Source organism: Tachypleus tridentatus, chromosome 3, assembly GCF_004210375.1.
Source record: "Tachypleus tridentatus isolate NWPU-2018 chromosome 3, ASM421037v1, whole genome shotgun sequence".
NCBI classification, from domain to species: domain Eukaryota; kingdom Metazoa; phylum Arthropoda; class Merostomata; order Xiphosura; family Limulidae; genus Tachypleus; species Tachypleus tridentatus.
In genome coordinates this window covers 10706621-10722733 of record NC_134827.1, presented here as the reverse complement: position 1 = coordinate 10722733, position 16113 = coordinate 10706621, and the positions used below count along the sequence as shown (strand labels likewise).

The following is a 16113-nucleotide window of genomic DNA, read 5'->3' as shown; positions in this document are numbered from 1 at the left end:
ATCATAGTTGTTCTCAGTGAAAGCATGACGAGTTGAAATTGAAGCTTTTGTTTCGTTTATTTTGAATTTCGCGCAAAGCTACACGAGGGCTATCTGCGCTAGCCGTCCCTAATTTTACAGCGTAAGACTAGAGAGAAGGCGACTAGTCATCACCACCCATCGCCAATTCTTTTCACAAACGAATAGTGGGATTGACCGTCCCATTATAACGTCCCCACGGCTGAAAGAGAGAGCATGTTTGGTGTGAGGGGGATTCGAACCCGCGACCCTCAGATTACGAGTCGAGTGCCTTAACCACCTGGCCATGCCGGCCCGAAGTTGAGACATGCGATTCCATATCAGCTGAGATATCGATAGGTGGATTCATTATAAAATACATTTTATATATCTGTACAATACAAGTTACGTAGATGATCATTCTTTCGGAAGGCATCTAAAAGAGAACCTACTGAGTGTCATACTCTAATTTATAGGGTCGCACAGGTGTGAGACAAAATGTATGTACCATGACATATTCTATGCCCATTGTAAAAATAATGTTGCTGATTCAGGCAGAAAAGACAGAAGCCAATCTGTAAATGGAAGCACCAGATTGTGTAGTGGTTAGAGTGCATTATACCAGCTGTTTTTAATACCAGGTAGCAGAACGAAAATGCGATTTCCATTATAACAACCAAGGCAAGGCAGGCGTGTGCAGACCCAGTACTCTATTTCAAATCCACGTGACAAGCAGAATTTTTGTCTAGTATGCAGTAGAAAGAGGGTTTCTACAAACCACATTTGTGAGAACTATGTTGGCTGATCCTACATCAGTCTGACACCAGACCATCTAGTAACTAGTATCTAGGTGGTGGTAGGAAGGATAAGGTTAGCCAGAGGGGTAAACTGCATTTGGCACATTCATCCAGTACAAAATCACATAGTATCGGGTATCTGTCTTCTGGTCTGTGGAAGAAGAATACTTACCACCTACACTACAATAATACCACTACCTTACTCTCAACTGGGTGGAAATGGTCATACTCAAGAGGAATTATCCACAGTTCACCATACCAGTAGCTAGGAGCTGTAAATGGCAAAGACTCCTCCATTCCACAAGAAGAGGGAGTAAAAACGTGGTGTGGAATCTGGAGGAGTACAATACCTAGTAACTGTGCAATGGGTGACCACGAAAACCCTATTCTGAAAAGCAGGTCAGTTCTGGTTATTCAACTATAACCGGAGGAATGGGCAACAATCTCAAGACTGCTTCACTCGTATCAGTCCACGAGTTGGTAGAGTGTGTAATGAACCTTATTTATGAAGCAAGATACTCCGGGTAGTTTTATGGAATAATCCATTTCATCAATGGGCATTAATAGGCTTTAAAGGTTTTATGGTGTCGATTTAAAGTTAAGTAAACCTTCGACACAGAGCAAAAACCAAGGATGTAAAAAAAGCCCAGTGAAAAGGTAAGAGATCAAAGTTAGAACTTACCATTAATCTTGATCATCCAATATCCTGGAGTGAACGACCATCTGTGGTTCAGAAGAGACTCCATGTTGAAACAAGAGAGGTCGATGAAGCAGTATAGGTTGAAATTGATAACTGGATACTAATTTCCTGTATTCTTCAAAACAACATACAAACGGGAATAAAATTATATAGAATAGACATAGTATCCTTCTGTAACATCACCTTGGAAAGTAAGTGGATCTCACGAAGGAAGGAAATAAATGGGAACTGGAGATAACAGAGGAGGAGAGGAAAAACATAGAATTAGACCATCTACTAACACTTGAAGAACCCAAAACATCTGCAGCAACAGAGTGTCAGAGATTAACAAATCAGGCCAACTATGCCCCGCTGAGCCTGAACTGAAGGGGTAGTCATTAACAATACTGATGTCTTAAAAGGTTATGATAAGAGATCTGACGACTAAGAACTGAAATATGGGAATGTGTTACAGGTAGAGGAGATAAAACTGGAGGTTGAGAAATAGCAATAAGAGCAAGAGAAGACTGAGAAAGTAGGAAAACAATAAAATAAAGGAGTGTTGGCATGCCACCTCCAAAAATGTCTCTAAAGAACCAGAGACATCTCCAAAAACAGACTGGCACAGAAAAGGATCCAGATGAATGCCACTGAAATAAGAAACAAGCAAACGCACACGTTACAGAAAGGCATCCTTGCCAAGGATATCCAAACAACAAAACCACATGTGAAGCAAAAATTCTGAAGACAAACATGTCAATGAAGAGAAAAGCAGGAATGCATATCTGTCAAAAACCTTCTGAGGGACTGCAGATAGCTTCAGAAATGAAACAAATAAATGAAAGATAGTGTAGAAGAGCTGATTGGATAAATGAATAACGGGTAAGTTCAAACCTCAGCATTAGACACCTGAAGTTGACCTTTACAATTCTGGTTTCGAGTTATTTGATGTCACGGCCATTTTCTAATTTCATATCGAACTAGTTGTACTGTAATTTTTAAAAAGGAATCATATTTAAAAAAAAGGTCTAATTTATAAATTGAAAACTTCAATAGTGTTAGAAAATGCTAATGGCCTTTAAAAAGCTAAAAACATTTATATGGTGGACAGTGTCATCATCGCCAATGATATTGTCCAACACTATGGATAAGCCTTGATACAAAACATGTTAAAATGGTGCCGTCGTTGAGAGTCGTAACGACGGCAAGACAGTAGAATGTGGTTTATTGGGACCTGAGTGTTACACAGACAACACATTAGTGCATCAGTCTCAGATAAAAGAAAACAATGAGTTAAAAAACTGTGACAAATGCATAGTCTAGTAAGGACAATTTCCTCTTTCTGATCCTTACGGAAACAAGACAGCCAAAGTCCAATAGAGGGTTTTATCTGGAAAAACTTGTTCTGACGTTGCTCACTCCAAGTCAACTGCCAACTGGCACAGAACTGAGCCTTGAATACAAGACCATAGTTCATGTATGGAGCAGGCACAGCAGTGATAGTGCCATAACAGACAGATTTAGCTGCGGTGTTGGCAGGCTTGTTCCTGTGAATACTTGGAAAACTGGATAGAAGTAGATGGTAAAGAGAAATAAGCCAGTCGGTTTTGAATGTCAGCGAGAATAGGTTGATAACTAACGTGAAGCAATTCTAGGGCCAGTAGAGAACTAAATGAGCCAGTATGAATAGTGTAATTTGAGTACTGCTTAGCTTCTATGTGATCCAGGGCAAGAGAAATAGCATACAGTTTAGCAGTGAACACAGAAACTGTAGAGGGGATTCTGTGCACAACCACCAAACAACAACAAACCATGGCAGAGTGCACAGAGTCACTTGAATTTGAACTATCTATAAATAGGAATGGAAGGATAGTTCAAGTGATGTTCAAAAATAAAAAGACAGACTACCAATCAGGAGTATCTGCTTTTCCCAGGTGACTTAAAAAAACGTAACATTTGGGGATTGTAATAAGTCATGATGGGATGGACTGACAAGTAGATACTGCAATGTTATCACTGTCTGTTATGAAAAAGCATGGCCCACTAACGAAGGAAAACACAACCCCAGGTGGGATGCTGTGGTAAGGATCGAAATTTCAAAGCATAAAAGTAAAAACAGTTACAAATGACAAAGGTGTAGAAGAGGTTCATGAGAGTCTGTGTACAAGCTCTGGACTGGTGTACTGCAGAAAGCCCCGGTGGAGAAACGAAGCCCCTGATATGATAAATGGAGTCCAGCATCTTCAAGACTGAGGTCCTGGCACAGCAGTAGAACAGAGACCCATGGGTCTAGTTTCGATTATATAACAACACAATATATCTTTTGCATATAACATTGATCCACTCCCCAAGTGATGGAAGAGAGGGCACGGAGGATGTTCAGTGCTCTTGTATATTTGACTCGTAGTTGCTTGATGTGTGGTATAAAAGTCAGCTTATGGTCAAAGCCCCAAGAACTTTATCTCAGGGACCACAGGTAGCACAACTTCATCGATATGGGGTTCAGAATCAGGGTGAATATCCCGTTGGTGGCAAAAGTGCATGAAAGAGATAAACTAAAATCATTTGCTGTAGTTCAATTCAGTAAATGATTGAGGGCAGTCTATAGATGCTACTCAGTATACCTCAAGTTAGACGACTGACATGAGATGTTAAAGTCGTCGACATGGTGCCTGTTTGCAACAGTATGATGGAGTTGTTCAGTGATGGCATTAATCTTTATACTGAAAAGTATGGCACTCAAACCACAGCCCTGAGGGACTCCAAGTTCCTGTAGAAAAGAAATAGTGTCGAGCCCACATGAACTTGGAATCGCCTGTCCATCAAAAATCTTATTAAAAATGGGCAAATAACCACATAACCCATATAAGTGGAGGTCTCGAAAAATGTCACACCTCCATGTATCATAAGCCTTCTCAAGGTTAAAGAATATTGATACAAGATGTCATTTGAAAAAGGCTCATCTAATTGACGTTTCAAGTCGAATCATGTGGTCCATGGTGGAGCACTGCCATCATCACCCACACTGGGTGAGCGAGAGGAGGTTGTTTGATTCAAGGAACTAAACCAGATGAGCATTAACCACCCTCTCTAAGGTCTTACAGAGACAGTTCATCAAAGCAATTGAACAGTAGTTTGAAGGAATCTTGGGATCTTTCTCAGGCTTAGAGAAAGGTAGGATAATAGCCTGGAGCCAGGCATCAGGAAAAACATTCTTCTGCCAGATCCAGTAAAAAAAAACAATCAGAAGAATAGCAAGAGAAGCAGGAGATAGATGGCATAGCATCTCATAGTGTATATCATTAGGTCTGGCCAATGTATTGCCACGCTGATGAAGGGCCAGTTTGAGTTCCACCAGTGAAAAGGGGCTATTATAGTCATAGGGACAATCAGTTCAAAAGGAAAGAGGTGACTGCTCTGTCTGAGTCTTGATGGCTAAGAAGGTGGAGGATGAAGCAGAAGTTCAGATACTCAGCAAAAGCTTTCACCAAGAGTATCAGCAATGCTCTTGGTATCAGCTACTTCTTGGCCATCAAAGAGCAAAATTGACAGGGGGGCAGAATTATATTTCCCATTGACCTTTCGAATCTTGCCCAATACGACTTTTTGACTTGTTGTAGAAGAGATGCTGGTTATGAACTTAATCCAAGATTCCTTGTATAAAACAGTCAGTCACTCATCCATCACATAACCTGTCATTTCTGTAAAAGGAAAAAACTGCTGAGAGGTGACTGTATCAGCAGGTTTCAGAAATGTTTCTTATAAGGAAAGGCATACAGGATAGTAGGAAGCAATCAGTGCTTTGACGTCATCCATATTAGAATGTAAACCTCGACAGTTCTATTGTATAAAAGTGGCCATTTTTATTTATGTGTAGGCGAATTGGGTGGAGAGCCTTTCTGTTTTTGACCATGTCTTTTTTCTTTATTTGAGGGAGGCCTGACGACCTACATGGATCCTGCCCTGGGTCGCTTGGGCAGGTTTCTTTCATTGGAACAGGATTCTAGTGACTGAGGACGTGAATGAATGATCGTTTTGCATCTTGGAGCAGGAAGAGAAGATACAAAATACCAGCACCAGATACAATGTCCACAACGCCTGTTGAGAATGGCCAAAACTAGTACTTGGTTGACCCTAACCCAAGTGGACCAGCCAATTGACCCTAGGGGGCCACCCCAAAATTGCATGTCTACAGAAGTTCAAGGCCAAAGTGGTGTGTCAGGGTTGGACCTTTAAACCACCATGATTCTCTCCTTCCCTTCATGGCAAGCACGTGGGTGGATGAGTAGATCCCAGAGGAGGTAAACTGAAAGAATATAATCTTCCCTGGGAAGTCCCCTCACCACGTACAGGAAACCACACAACAATGGGAAAGGTAAAAAAATTAAGATACATGTCAAGAAAGACTGAAGATGATGGTCCACAGGAGTAGATTAAGAAGGAGCCACAAAAGCAAGAAATGAAAGAAAAATGTCAAAGTCTTTGTCCTCAGGAACATATTACCTAAGGAATGGGGGATTTGACTGTAGCTCAAGAGATGCTACATGATACATGTAAGACTAACTCTCAGCAAACTAAGGCTAAAATATCCTTTGCTAAGAGTATAGAGCCAAACAAGTATAGAGAATCAGTTGTTGAAGGATCTAAACAAAAAGCAAAAAATTTCACTACAGCACTAGTGAATGTAAAACTGGTAAGAGAATGATTTCCAGTATAGTGGAAGTCAGCTGTGCTAGGAAGACGTGTTGCATGCTCATTTGCATGTTATAAATGCAGCTTTACTTCATATCAATACATGAAGTTATGTGGCAGCCTTAAGGTTAGTGGCAAGCAAAAATGGCACACATAGAAGGCAGCACATAAGAAGAAAAGCTATTACTGAGAGGAGGTTTGCATCATATCAGAACTGTAAGTTAACATTTATTAATATAGTAGAAGTGGTGGAAGAGTAAGGAGGATGTAGCAACTTGAATATTTAGGGTAACATATGTAGATATAAATTTGAGAAGTCCAGATGCATATTATAAAAAAAAAATTAAACAAAACTATTTCTCTTAAGAGTTATGAACTTCTGAAATGGTTTGCATGATTATGTACACTACATTATTAATTTAATTACCTTCAAATATAAGTTAAACTGAAGATGTGTGTTTTCTTATAGCAAAGCAACATTGGGTTATTCTGCTATGTCCACTGAGGGAAATCAAACCTTTGATTTTGGCATTGTAAATCCAAAGACTTACTGCTGTCTCTCTGGAAGCCTGTTGATTAGTATTTCTAGAAAAATTATACTCAACTCACCATGCAGATAATGTCAGACAATATCAACAAAAGAGACAAAACCATTGATACCTTCAACAAACAACACACACACACACACAAAATAGACTCAAATCTTTAATATAAGTATTAGTTACACCAAAATATAACTTTAGTCATGATACTTATTATAAAAAATATAATTTATCATTCTGAAACAAATACAATGACATTTGTTTGAACAAGTTGAATTATACAGATGGTTTTTCTATAATAATTTTATGTATATTATATATATATATAATATTAATAATCAACAGTTGAGTAAAATAAAAAAGGAAGGACTGCATTAAAAAAACAGCAAATCCAAACCTTTGACTAATGACATTTTCTAATAAATATTAAACAAGCTCAAACAAAAATCAAAAGGATCCCCAGGGTACAAGCTGTAATGTGAGATGTAAAATATACCTTAGGTTTTTGAGGTGACTGCAGAAGTAGGACCCACACTGTCATTGGGATACACCATCTGTCAGTCTTAATCTCCATTTTCTATTACATTTCATAACATTAGCAAAATTTAATAGGTAAATGTGTGTATACAGTCAAATTATCAAATATATTTCAGTAACTTCAAAATTGTGAACTAAACAATTCAAGGATATATGGTACTAAAAAACAGCTGACAAAAAAAAACAGTCAACTAACTTTCAACACATTCTAACTTACTGAAGAACAATTTGTCTTTTTTGAAAGAACTAATACTCATTCTGTCTGAGTTACACAATATAGCCTAATCATTAACGTGGATTACAATATGTGACTAAAATACTGTGAAATTAATTGTTTTGGAAAATATCCTACATAAAAAGACCCCCAGTGACTTCTATTACTTCACCTGTTATGTAACTACTTTTAGGAGAAGCTAGAAACAAGCAGGCTTCTGCAACATCTTCAGGTTTTCCTTGTCTTGCTAATGGTGTTTGCTTCTTAAAATATTCCATTACCTTTTCTGGTACAGTACCAACCATAGGAGTATCAATAAAGCCTGGCATTACTGCATTACACCTGATTCCATGCTTTGCAACTTCTTTGGCAACAGCCTTAGTTAATCCAACAACACCAGCTTTAGATGCTGCATAATTACACTGACCAATGTTTCCAACCTTTCCAACGATGCTGGATACATTAACCAATGATCCATCTTTTATGTTTTCTGATACCATCAGCTTACATGCAGCTTGAATGACAAGAAAGGTACCTTTCAAATTGACAGTTAGCACATCATCAAACATTTGTTCTGTCAAATCATTTAGCATAGCATCTTGAGTAATCCCTGCACTATTGACCACGATGTCAGGTACCTGAGATAACTGCTGGCTAATTGATGAAAATAAATAATGCACACTTTGAGACTGGCTGACATCCACGAACTTCACTGCATGTTTGTTTTGATTGACTGAAATAGAAAATAATGAAACTTGCATTAAGAAAAACACTTTTATGATTCTGTGATCACAAACAGAAACTAGGATCTCCTGTAGCAAATGTGACAATTTCTGACAAACAGTTATAAAAACATATTCTGGTAATGTATATTCGATATGTACTAATAAACAAGTAATGCATGGCTGTGTAACAGAAAATAACTGTACAAAATACATAGTAAAAGCACCTCTCTGTAATGCTTGACTCTCTGTTGGCAACCTTCAAATTGGGTCAGTGGTTTATTTCAAGCAGAGTCTCTAGTTCAGTTCATAGATAAGTCAGGATTTTTTAACATAACTTAAAATTAACTCATTATATTCACAGTAAGATGTTGCAACATTAAGAAAAAACACAATAACATGACAGTTTATGTCAGAGATTTGTTAACTTTCAATTACAATGATTGAGTGTCACATTGGTTATATGTACAGTCATTTTCATGAGATGTCTTGTATCTTTGAAGAATTTTTGTTTATATGCCCTCTACGAGAGTGGATTAATACAGACAAAAAAGTGCTCAACTATGATGTGGAAGCCTCACATTCATACCCCAATGGAGATGAGATTGTTATTTTTTATATCATGATATTTATTTTTCAATTTATTATCATCACATTTGGAAAACTATATTAAAATATTAAGATAATTATACAGAGATGCCAACTATTTCAAATGACTGAGCGTAATGATTGTAGACAGAACCTGTACAGATATCGTACAACCACTGGATACAGTTTTGAGTCATCCACATATGTGGATCCATCTGTGACTAAACTGTAAACACTGTTAGTAAGTATGCTTGAAATCATTTTGTCATCTTCACATCCCAACATTTGTACAATGGCTGTAGTTTTGGTTCTAGCACAGCCATATTTTTTCGCTATATCAGAGTCTGGGAAAATTTTTATGAATAGATGTCCTGCATGATAGGCTACAGCTAGGGGTAAATTATGAGCAATTATGAATTGCGTGAGCATCACTTCTGCATTTACGGTTTCATATTCTGAATTCTCACTCATAACTGTCATTATCTGCATTGTTTTTGTCTTTGCCTCAGCCTTTTGTTGGTGAGATGCCGATTTTATATGTCTGGAATAATCGTATATCCCACCATGCGCCAAAGAAAAATCAATGTGACAAACTGTACAAAACACAAGACTGTCACTGACTTTTGATGCAATGACTGGATATTTTACACTATACTCTTTCCTAAATTTTTCATTCACAGTTTTAGTCCTTTTAGATTTGCCTGAAACAAGACAATCTGGTGAATGAGGCCTCTTTTTTTCCATCTTGTGAACGATTGCATTGGTGCTTCTATGCTGCTTAGAAAACGAGAAATACCCATCTACTCGAGTGCTGATTGGTTAACAAGCACTGATGACATAACTATGGATTCCCCCACATACCCAGTATGGAGAAGCACCACACTCAAACTATTAGTAGACATCGAAGATACAAATATTTTTATTATTTCAAACAAAAACATGATTATTGCAAGTAGCCATTTCAACTATGTCTTTTATTTATTATCAAAATTTATTTGTATCTCACTAGAAATTTTCTTTTCACCCCTTTCAAGCCCTGGGGGAACAATTTATCACTTTATTGTATTGACTTATATAATATATAATAATTTGAGAGTTGCAACAAGTCATAATATTTGTCTGTATGAGCATATAGTCGTAATGTATACACCAAAATTGTACTGATTAGGCTCAAATCGTAATGGTTGGCATCTCTGATTATAGATTAAATTAAGGATGATACCATATTACATAACAAACACCTGTGAAGGTATGTGTTGAAAACATATTTTAACCCAGTAGATGGTGCTATATTACATTAGTATTAATGTTTCTCACATTAAGTAAGAGATTTTTAAATATTTAGTTTTAAAATACCTAACCACATTTTAAGAAAAGTCATATCTTTATGCATTTACCAGTCACCCCACAATTCACTGCTTTTGCCAAAACAATAACAAACTTCAGGTTCAGGTAACTAACCATGTAAAAATATTTTTCAAGAACCATTTTTTTGCATGCTTCAATTTATGAGGTTTATCCCAATAAAAATATGGACACAACAATATACATCAGCCAATATTCTAGTCAAAGACCATTTTTGGGAGATCATCAAATATATTGAGAAATTTTGTTTCCATGAAATACTAGAAAAAGTATAACATTCTTCACAGATTTACTGTTACTATAATATAATTAATATTTAAAAAAATGTTCATAAAACATTTACTTTAATTTAATTTTCATAAGAAAAATTAATCATCATTCACCACCATGTGATGGGTAGTCATCTAGCATGCTTATAAAACAGTTATTTGTAATCTTTCTGGATTTTATGGTAAATAAAAGTTTATTTCAATAGCAACAGTTTACACCTTTTTGCTAATGAATTGTGTCTTAGACATTTTTTCTTGATAATCACCAGAGTTATGCATGTTCAAATGAAACATGTAATGAAATTATTACACCCATTTATCTTCTCCTTAAAATAATTCACAAAATGTCAAGAAAGAGAAAAAAAAATTGTTCAAACCCTTCTATCATTTCCACATAAACATGTAATTGTCTCACAAAAATAATATGTTGTTTAGGCAGATTCAACAACTAAATACACATTTTCTAGTGAAATTTTATAACAGAATGAAATGACACAAGTTCAAAATTTGTAAGAGACAGACCAGGCTTGAGTTAAGGCACTTTCATATTTTTTTAACAGGGTAATGAATTAATGGGGTAAAGTGCTAATAACAGCACTGGAAGTTACCACTATAGGAGAAAAATGATGATTTAAAAAAAAACAACTAAATTTTGAGCTGCAGCATAGTGGATTATAGAAAGGCTCAGTTTTTTTTTCAAGTATAAACTTTTAGCTCATATATCATGAAACAACTGTGACTCATGTTGCCTCAAGTCACCTATTTTCATGGGTTTAACCAATTTAATTATTTTAGTTTGTTTAATACTATAGTGAAAAGTGTCTTTACAGTTCAATGTTTTCTCTGCCTAAGATCAAGCAAAAAACACCATAAAATTAAATATGTGTTACTTTTATTAATCTGTGTACTACATCATGTTTTTTTATGCTGTTGAAAATAAAGAATTCAGTGAATCCATCCAAAAATAACTAAATAAAAAAAGGCTAAAGTTCTATGTTAGCTTAAACAGTAAATGAGCTCATAAATAGAGCAAATTCAAATTACATTTCATCATATAATTACCAAGTTGCAAAAATGAATGCACATTCAATTTGGCTTTTAATTCATCTCAAAACCACCATGAAGTAACACTGACCCAAATAGCCTCATGTCAACAGGATAAGTCCATCTGGACTAACCCCCTTACAGATGAGGTTATACATAGTGACATTTTTAGTACAATTCAGTATACATATCTCCATGAATGTTGGCAAGTAGTTGTTAAACTTTACTGATCTTATGTATAAGTAAAACCAGAGTTTTAATCAAATATTTCCACTAATGAATTGTCTGCAAATTTCCAAAACCTTTACTGAGTAAACTTAAGTGCAAGATGATTTTCATGTTAAGAATAAAATATCTTTTATCTTAAAGTTTTTCACACTTCATCTACATAACCTCTAGCACCTTGTAAATGAATATCAAAAGTTTTGCTTTTTGGACAAAACTATATTATCTGTTACTCTCTCTATCTCAGTAATAACTATAGAGGAATCATAAATGTACATTGAGGGGAAAAGTTGAAAAATGTGAAATAAAAAGATATGTTTTTTCTTCTTTACAGTTTCTACTGTTAATCTCTACAGATATTTTCTCTTTATTTTATTACTTGTATTTTAACCACCATCTCTGACAAACACAGTAAACACAGAATTGGGTACACAGTCAACTTGTTGAGCAAAAAATGTGCCTTATATGTTATTTGTACTTAGAGAAGCATGAAACTAAGCCACCCCTTGTTTTCATGATTTTAATTATTGAAATAAATATTCATGTACTATTTGCACATGCATAATAAACATAAAAATCAGGCATTGGAATAGAATTTTCCAAAAATTGCTATAACTTAACTGGCTTTTTAAGCTATAAATAGGTTTAAAATATTTCTTAGTTGCTTAGACCTGAAAAACAATTACATAAAATAAAAACATGGTTATCTGGTATGCATGCCAAATATGAAGTAATTTTAAGATTTATGAAATGGAAAAAATGTATATAAACAAAAGGAACATTTTCTTTTTACCAGTATGTTCATTCTTTTTAATTGCTTAGAGCTTTAGACACTCTGAAACCTATGAAAGAGAAAGGAAGAAATATACAATGGAGGGTTTACTGCACAAATGCTTCATGTGACAGATAAAGGAAGACTAAATATTTTCTTCTGACCACCATCTGGTGCTGTTTTTAGTTTAAAAGTTGTAGTATAACTTGGAAGGTAAATGAATGGTTGTGGAAAGCCCTATCTCAACAGTAGCCAAGGGCAGATGGATAATTCTGAAAACAGAAGAGTTATCTTATATGGATAGATTAAGTGGTAATTTTATTGAAGATTATCCTGATGATTAAGTGGTAATTTATTGAAGATTATCCTGATGATCCATAGAATATTATGACAAAAGGCCTCTTCTGTATTTCAATGGCAGAAGACAACAAAATGAAAGTTTAAAGATTTGGAAAAGAAAAACTAGGCTCCAGTAAAGATAATTTTATTTTTCTAACAGGCTGTTTCACTCATGGAATGAGATGCTATCAGTAGTAGTGAATGCCAGTAATTTGAGTTTTTATTATGAAAATCATATTTCTTGACAATTAAGGGCAAATTTAATTTTCTAGAGGATGGAGGTGAAAACTTTGAAGGATCAAATGGTCCCTCACTGTATGTTACATTATAATGAAAAAGCAAAACATGAGCTGTTGTAAAGTTCTTAATGTGTTATAAATAAAGTATGTTAGTTAATATTATAAACAGAATCTTTGGTTGTATACATAGAAATACGTACAACTACAAGTCAAAGGAAGTCAACAGGTAACTCTGGCTTAGACCACATTTGGAATGTTAGTTTCAGTTCTTGTCAACTTATTTTTTAAAAAAGGAAGTGAGACAAGTTCAGAGAAAGGCTATCATGGACATTTCCATGTTAAGAGGGTTTAACAATGAGAACAGGATGAAACCTCTTGACATGTTTTTGTCAAACTGCTGGGGACAAATGAGTAGATTTTCAGAATGTTAGTAGTTTGCAGAGTTGCTAAACTTTAGGAAACTGTGTAAGTGTGACTCCTAAAAGACAACAACTTTGGCACATGGTAAAGTGCTGTAAGTGGTTGCCTTCTCAGGGTGTCTAGAGGCATGCTCCCCAGAAAATGTTTTATTCATTCAAATAAGATAATACAATTTCTGGATCAATATGATGCTAAATTTGACTTTGATCCTGCTGGTCAACAAACCACAATGCACATTGGAAAGCTCTTAGTTATACTTTATTTTATTAATATATGTTAGCATGAAAATAAGCCCAGATGCTTGAGCCTCAGGATCAATGCATGAATGTTGATAGCTCTGACTTTGGAAATAAATTCTGATGATGTATATATATATATAAATTGTAACACTAGTGGACTATAGTTTATGATGTACAATACTAAAACACAGGTTAACTTGAGTTACAGTAGTTTTCCTTTACTAACAAAGGGTTAGCCTACAAAATAATTTATTTTCATGTATGATAAACTTAGAAGTTGTAATGTTAAACCTTGAAGAAGTTTAAGAAGAGTTAAATGTGTTGGAGATCAATGCTTAACATAAGAAAATGATGATTTCTGGAAATTAGAAGTGGTGATAGGAACTGCTGTATCCTAGATGAGATAAGCCCTCTTGTAACCCATTGAAAAATGGTCATTATAATAAGCACATTTGCATAAATAATAAGAAGAAGACTGAGATAGGTGAGGAGCGATGTTTGCAGACACATTAACTTCTAAGGCTCTGTGTCTTACAGTTTAAATTTATTTACAAAATGAAGATGTTAATTTTTTTGAAACCACCACTGTATGTATATATAATTTAGTTTAGTTTCTCTCGCCTGCCCAAACAGTAAAAGTGTTCTTGAAAACAAAATTTTGGTAATACGCATCGGAAATTAAGTGTATGCTATTCACCTTGAAGAAGAGTATCTAAAGTTGATTTTGCTGCATTTTCATTTCTATCCGCTACTACAACTGTTGCACCCTCACGAGCTAAAGCCTGACAAACAGCTCTGCCGATACCACTTCCACCTCCTGTTACAAGAGCTAAACGACCAACGAGTAAATAAGGTACAGCCATATTTTCTCGGCAAAGATTGAGCTTCGTTTCAAACAAAACAGCACAAACGTCTCCCACCTGATTGAAATTTAATTATTAAGCATTAAATCAAAGCCAACCTCTTACTTGTTATGAATAACAATTTTCACAAATAACAGAGTAATTTGTCTACTAATGTGCCCCCTATACATTATCTAAAAACAGCTCAATTTACGTTCCGAAATTTTAAAAGCAAATAAATAAAATTTATAAGTTTCTTCTTATCACTGACACGCGTTTACCAATGCCAGGTGTCTCCCGCTACTACAGCGGTTAGTATAGTATAACGCTAAAGTGAGGGGTTCGATTCCTCTAAGCAAATTTAGTAGATAGCCTGATGTGCCTTTGCTATAAGCAATCACACACACACAAATGTCAGGAATCTATTTATTAATAAGACAATTAAAACCAATAAAAATAAACAAGAAAGATAAATAACAATACCATTTGTGCAAATATGACAGAATGTTTGGAACAGCGGTTGCTTCGCCCTTTTCTTATGAAGAAAAAACTCACTAAGATCCTAGAAATCATATAAAATATCCAAATGTTAAAGTTCAAAATCTATTGTTTTATTAAAAATGAAAGGTGGGATTTTTTTTTCTCTCTCGTGAATATCCCTAAAGAACAAAATGATTTGCTGTTCGTTATAACACTCCAGTGGCACAGAGGATTGTCTGCACACTTAAAACCCAAGAGACTGAGTTTTGGTACCGGTGGTGGAAAGAACATAAATAACTTGTTGTGAATCTTTGTATTTACCTTCAAACAATTAAATTGTACGTTATACGTTATGTCATATTCACTCGTACGTAGACGAGTTTTAAAAAACATATTTGAGGAATGAAGTGAAGAAGAAATTTGTGAAATACCCTAGAAATATTATACACCTATTTATACTATGCGTTTTTAGATTTGTGTGGATGTCCACAAACTCTTCACAAACCTTTGGAGCAAGCAGGATCAAAATTGACAGACAGGCTTGGGATGGTTCAGAAGTGACCTTATCTATATGGTGTAGTCCCAAAAAGGGGGACTAAAACGCTTCAGCAAGGTCACTCAAGCATAATGGAATATAGGAATAGGTTCACAGTCACTGAACTCGACTCTGAATTTTATTTTCCTGGCTCCATTGAGATCCTAGTGACGTTATTACTAAAGTTATTTATTTTAATGCAAACTCGCATGTTTAGATCTCTGCATTTTTTCCACCGAGGGAAGAATCAATCCTACCATTTTAGCGTTGTAAGTCCGTTAAGTATAAGAGAACGTTATGGTTTAGTTCAGGTAAGGACCTATTATATGAGTACGAGACGGGGCTGAAATACAACCCAAAGATCGCCTAGGCATCATGGTGGAATAAATTGTTGAAATCAAACAAGGCATCGGATTTTGTGTTCCTAGCTCCATTCTAGATCCTAGAGCTATTATCTTTCAAACTGTATTTATACCTCCACTGACAAGCTAGTGAAATCAAAGGAACACACGTGTTCAAGTGCTGTGGATTAATTGGTTCTCGGGTAAAGACCTCCTTTAGGGTAGATGTAGAAGT

General features: G+C 35.4%; 1 protein-coding gene across 1 annotated transcript; it reads right to left on the bottom strand.

The window, feature by feature from the left end:
* Positions 1-6857: 6857 nt before the first annotated feature.
* LOC143246340 ((3R)-3-hydroxyacyl-CoA dehydrogenase-like) lies at positions 6858-14724 on the bottom strand. Its single transcript, XM_076492899.1, has 2 exons — positions 14378-14724; positions 6858-8191 (listed from the first exon to the last, which is right to left on the bottom strand). Exons 1-2 carry the CDS (start codon positions 14541-14543, stop codon positions 7593-7595), a joined length of 765 nt encoding a protein of 254 aa, XP_076349014.1. The 5' UTR covers positions 14544-14724; the 3' UTR covers positions 6858-7592.
* Positions 14725-16113: the final 1389 nt, after the last annotated feature.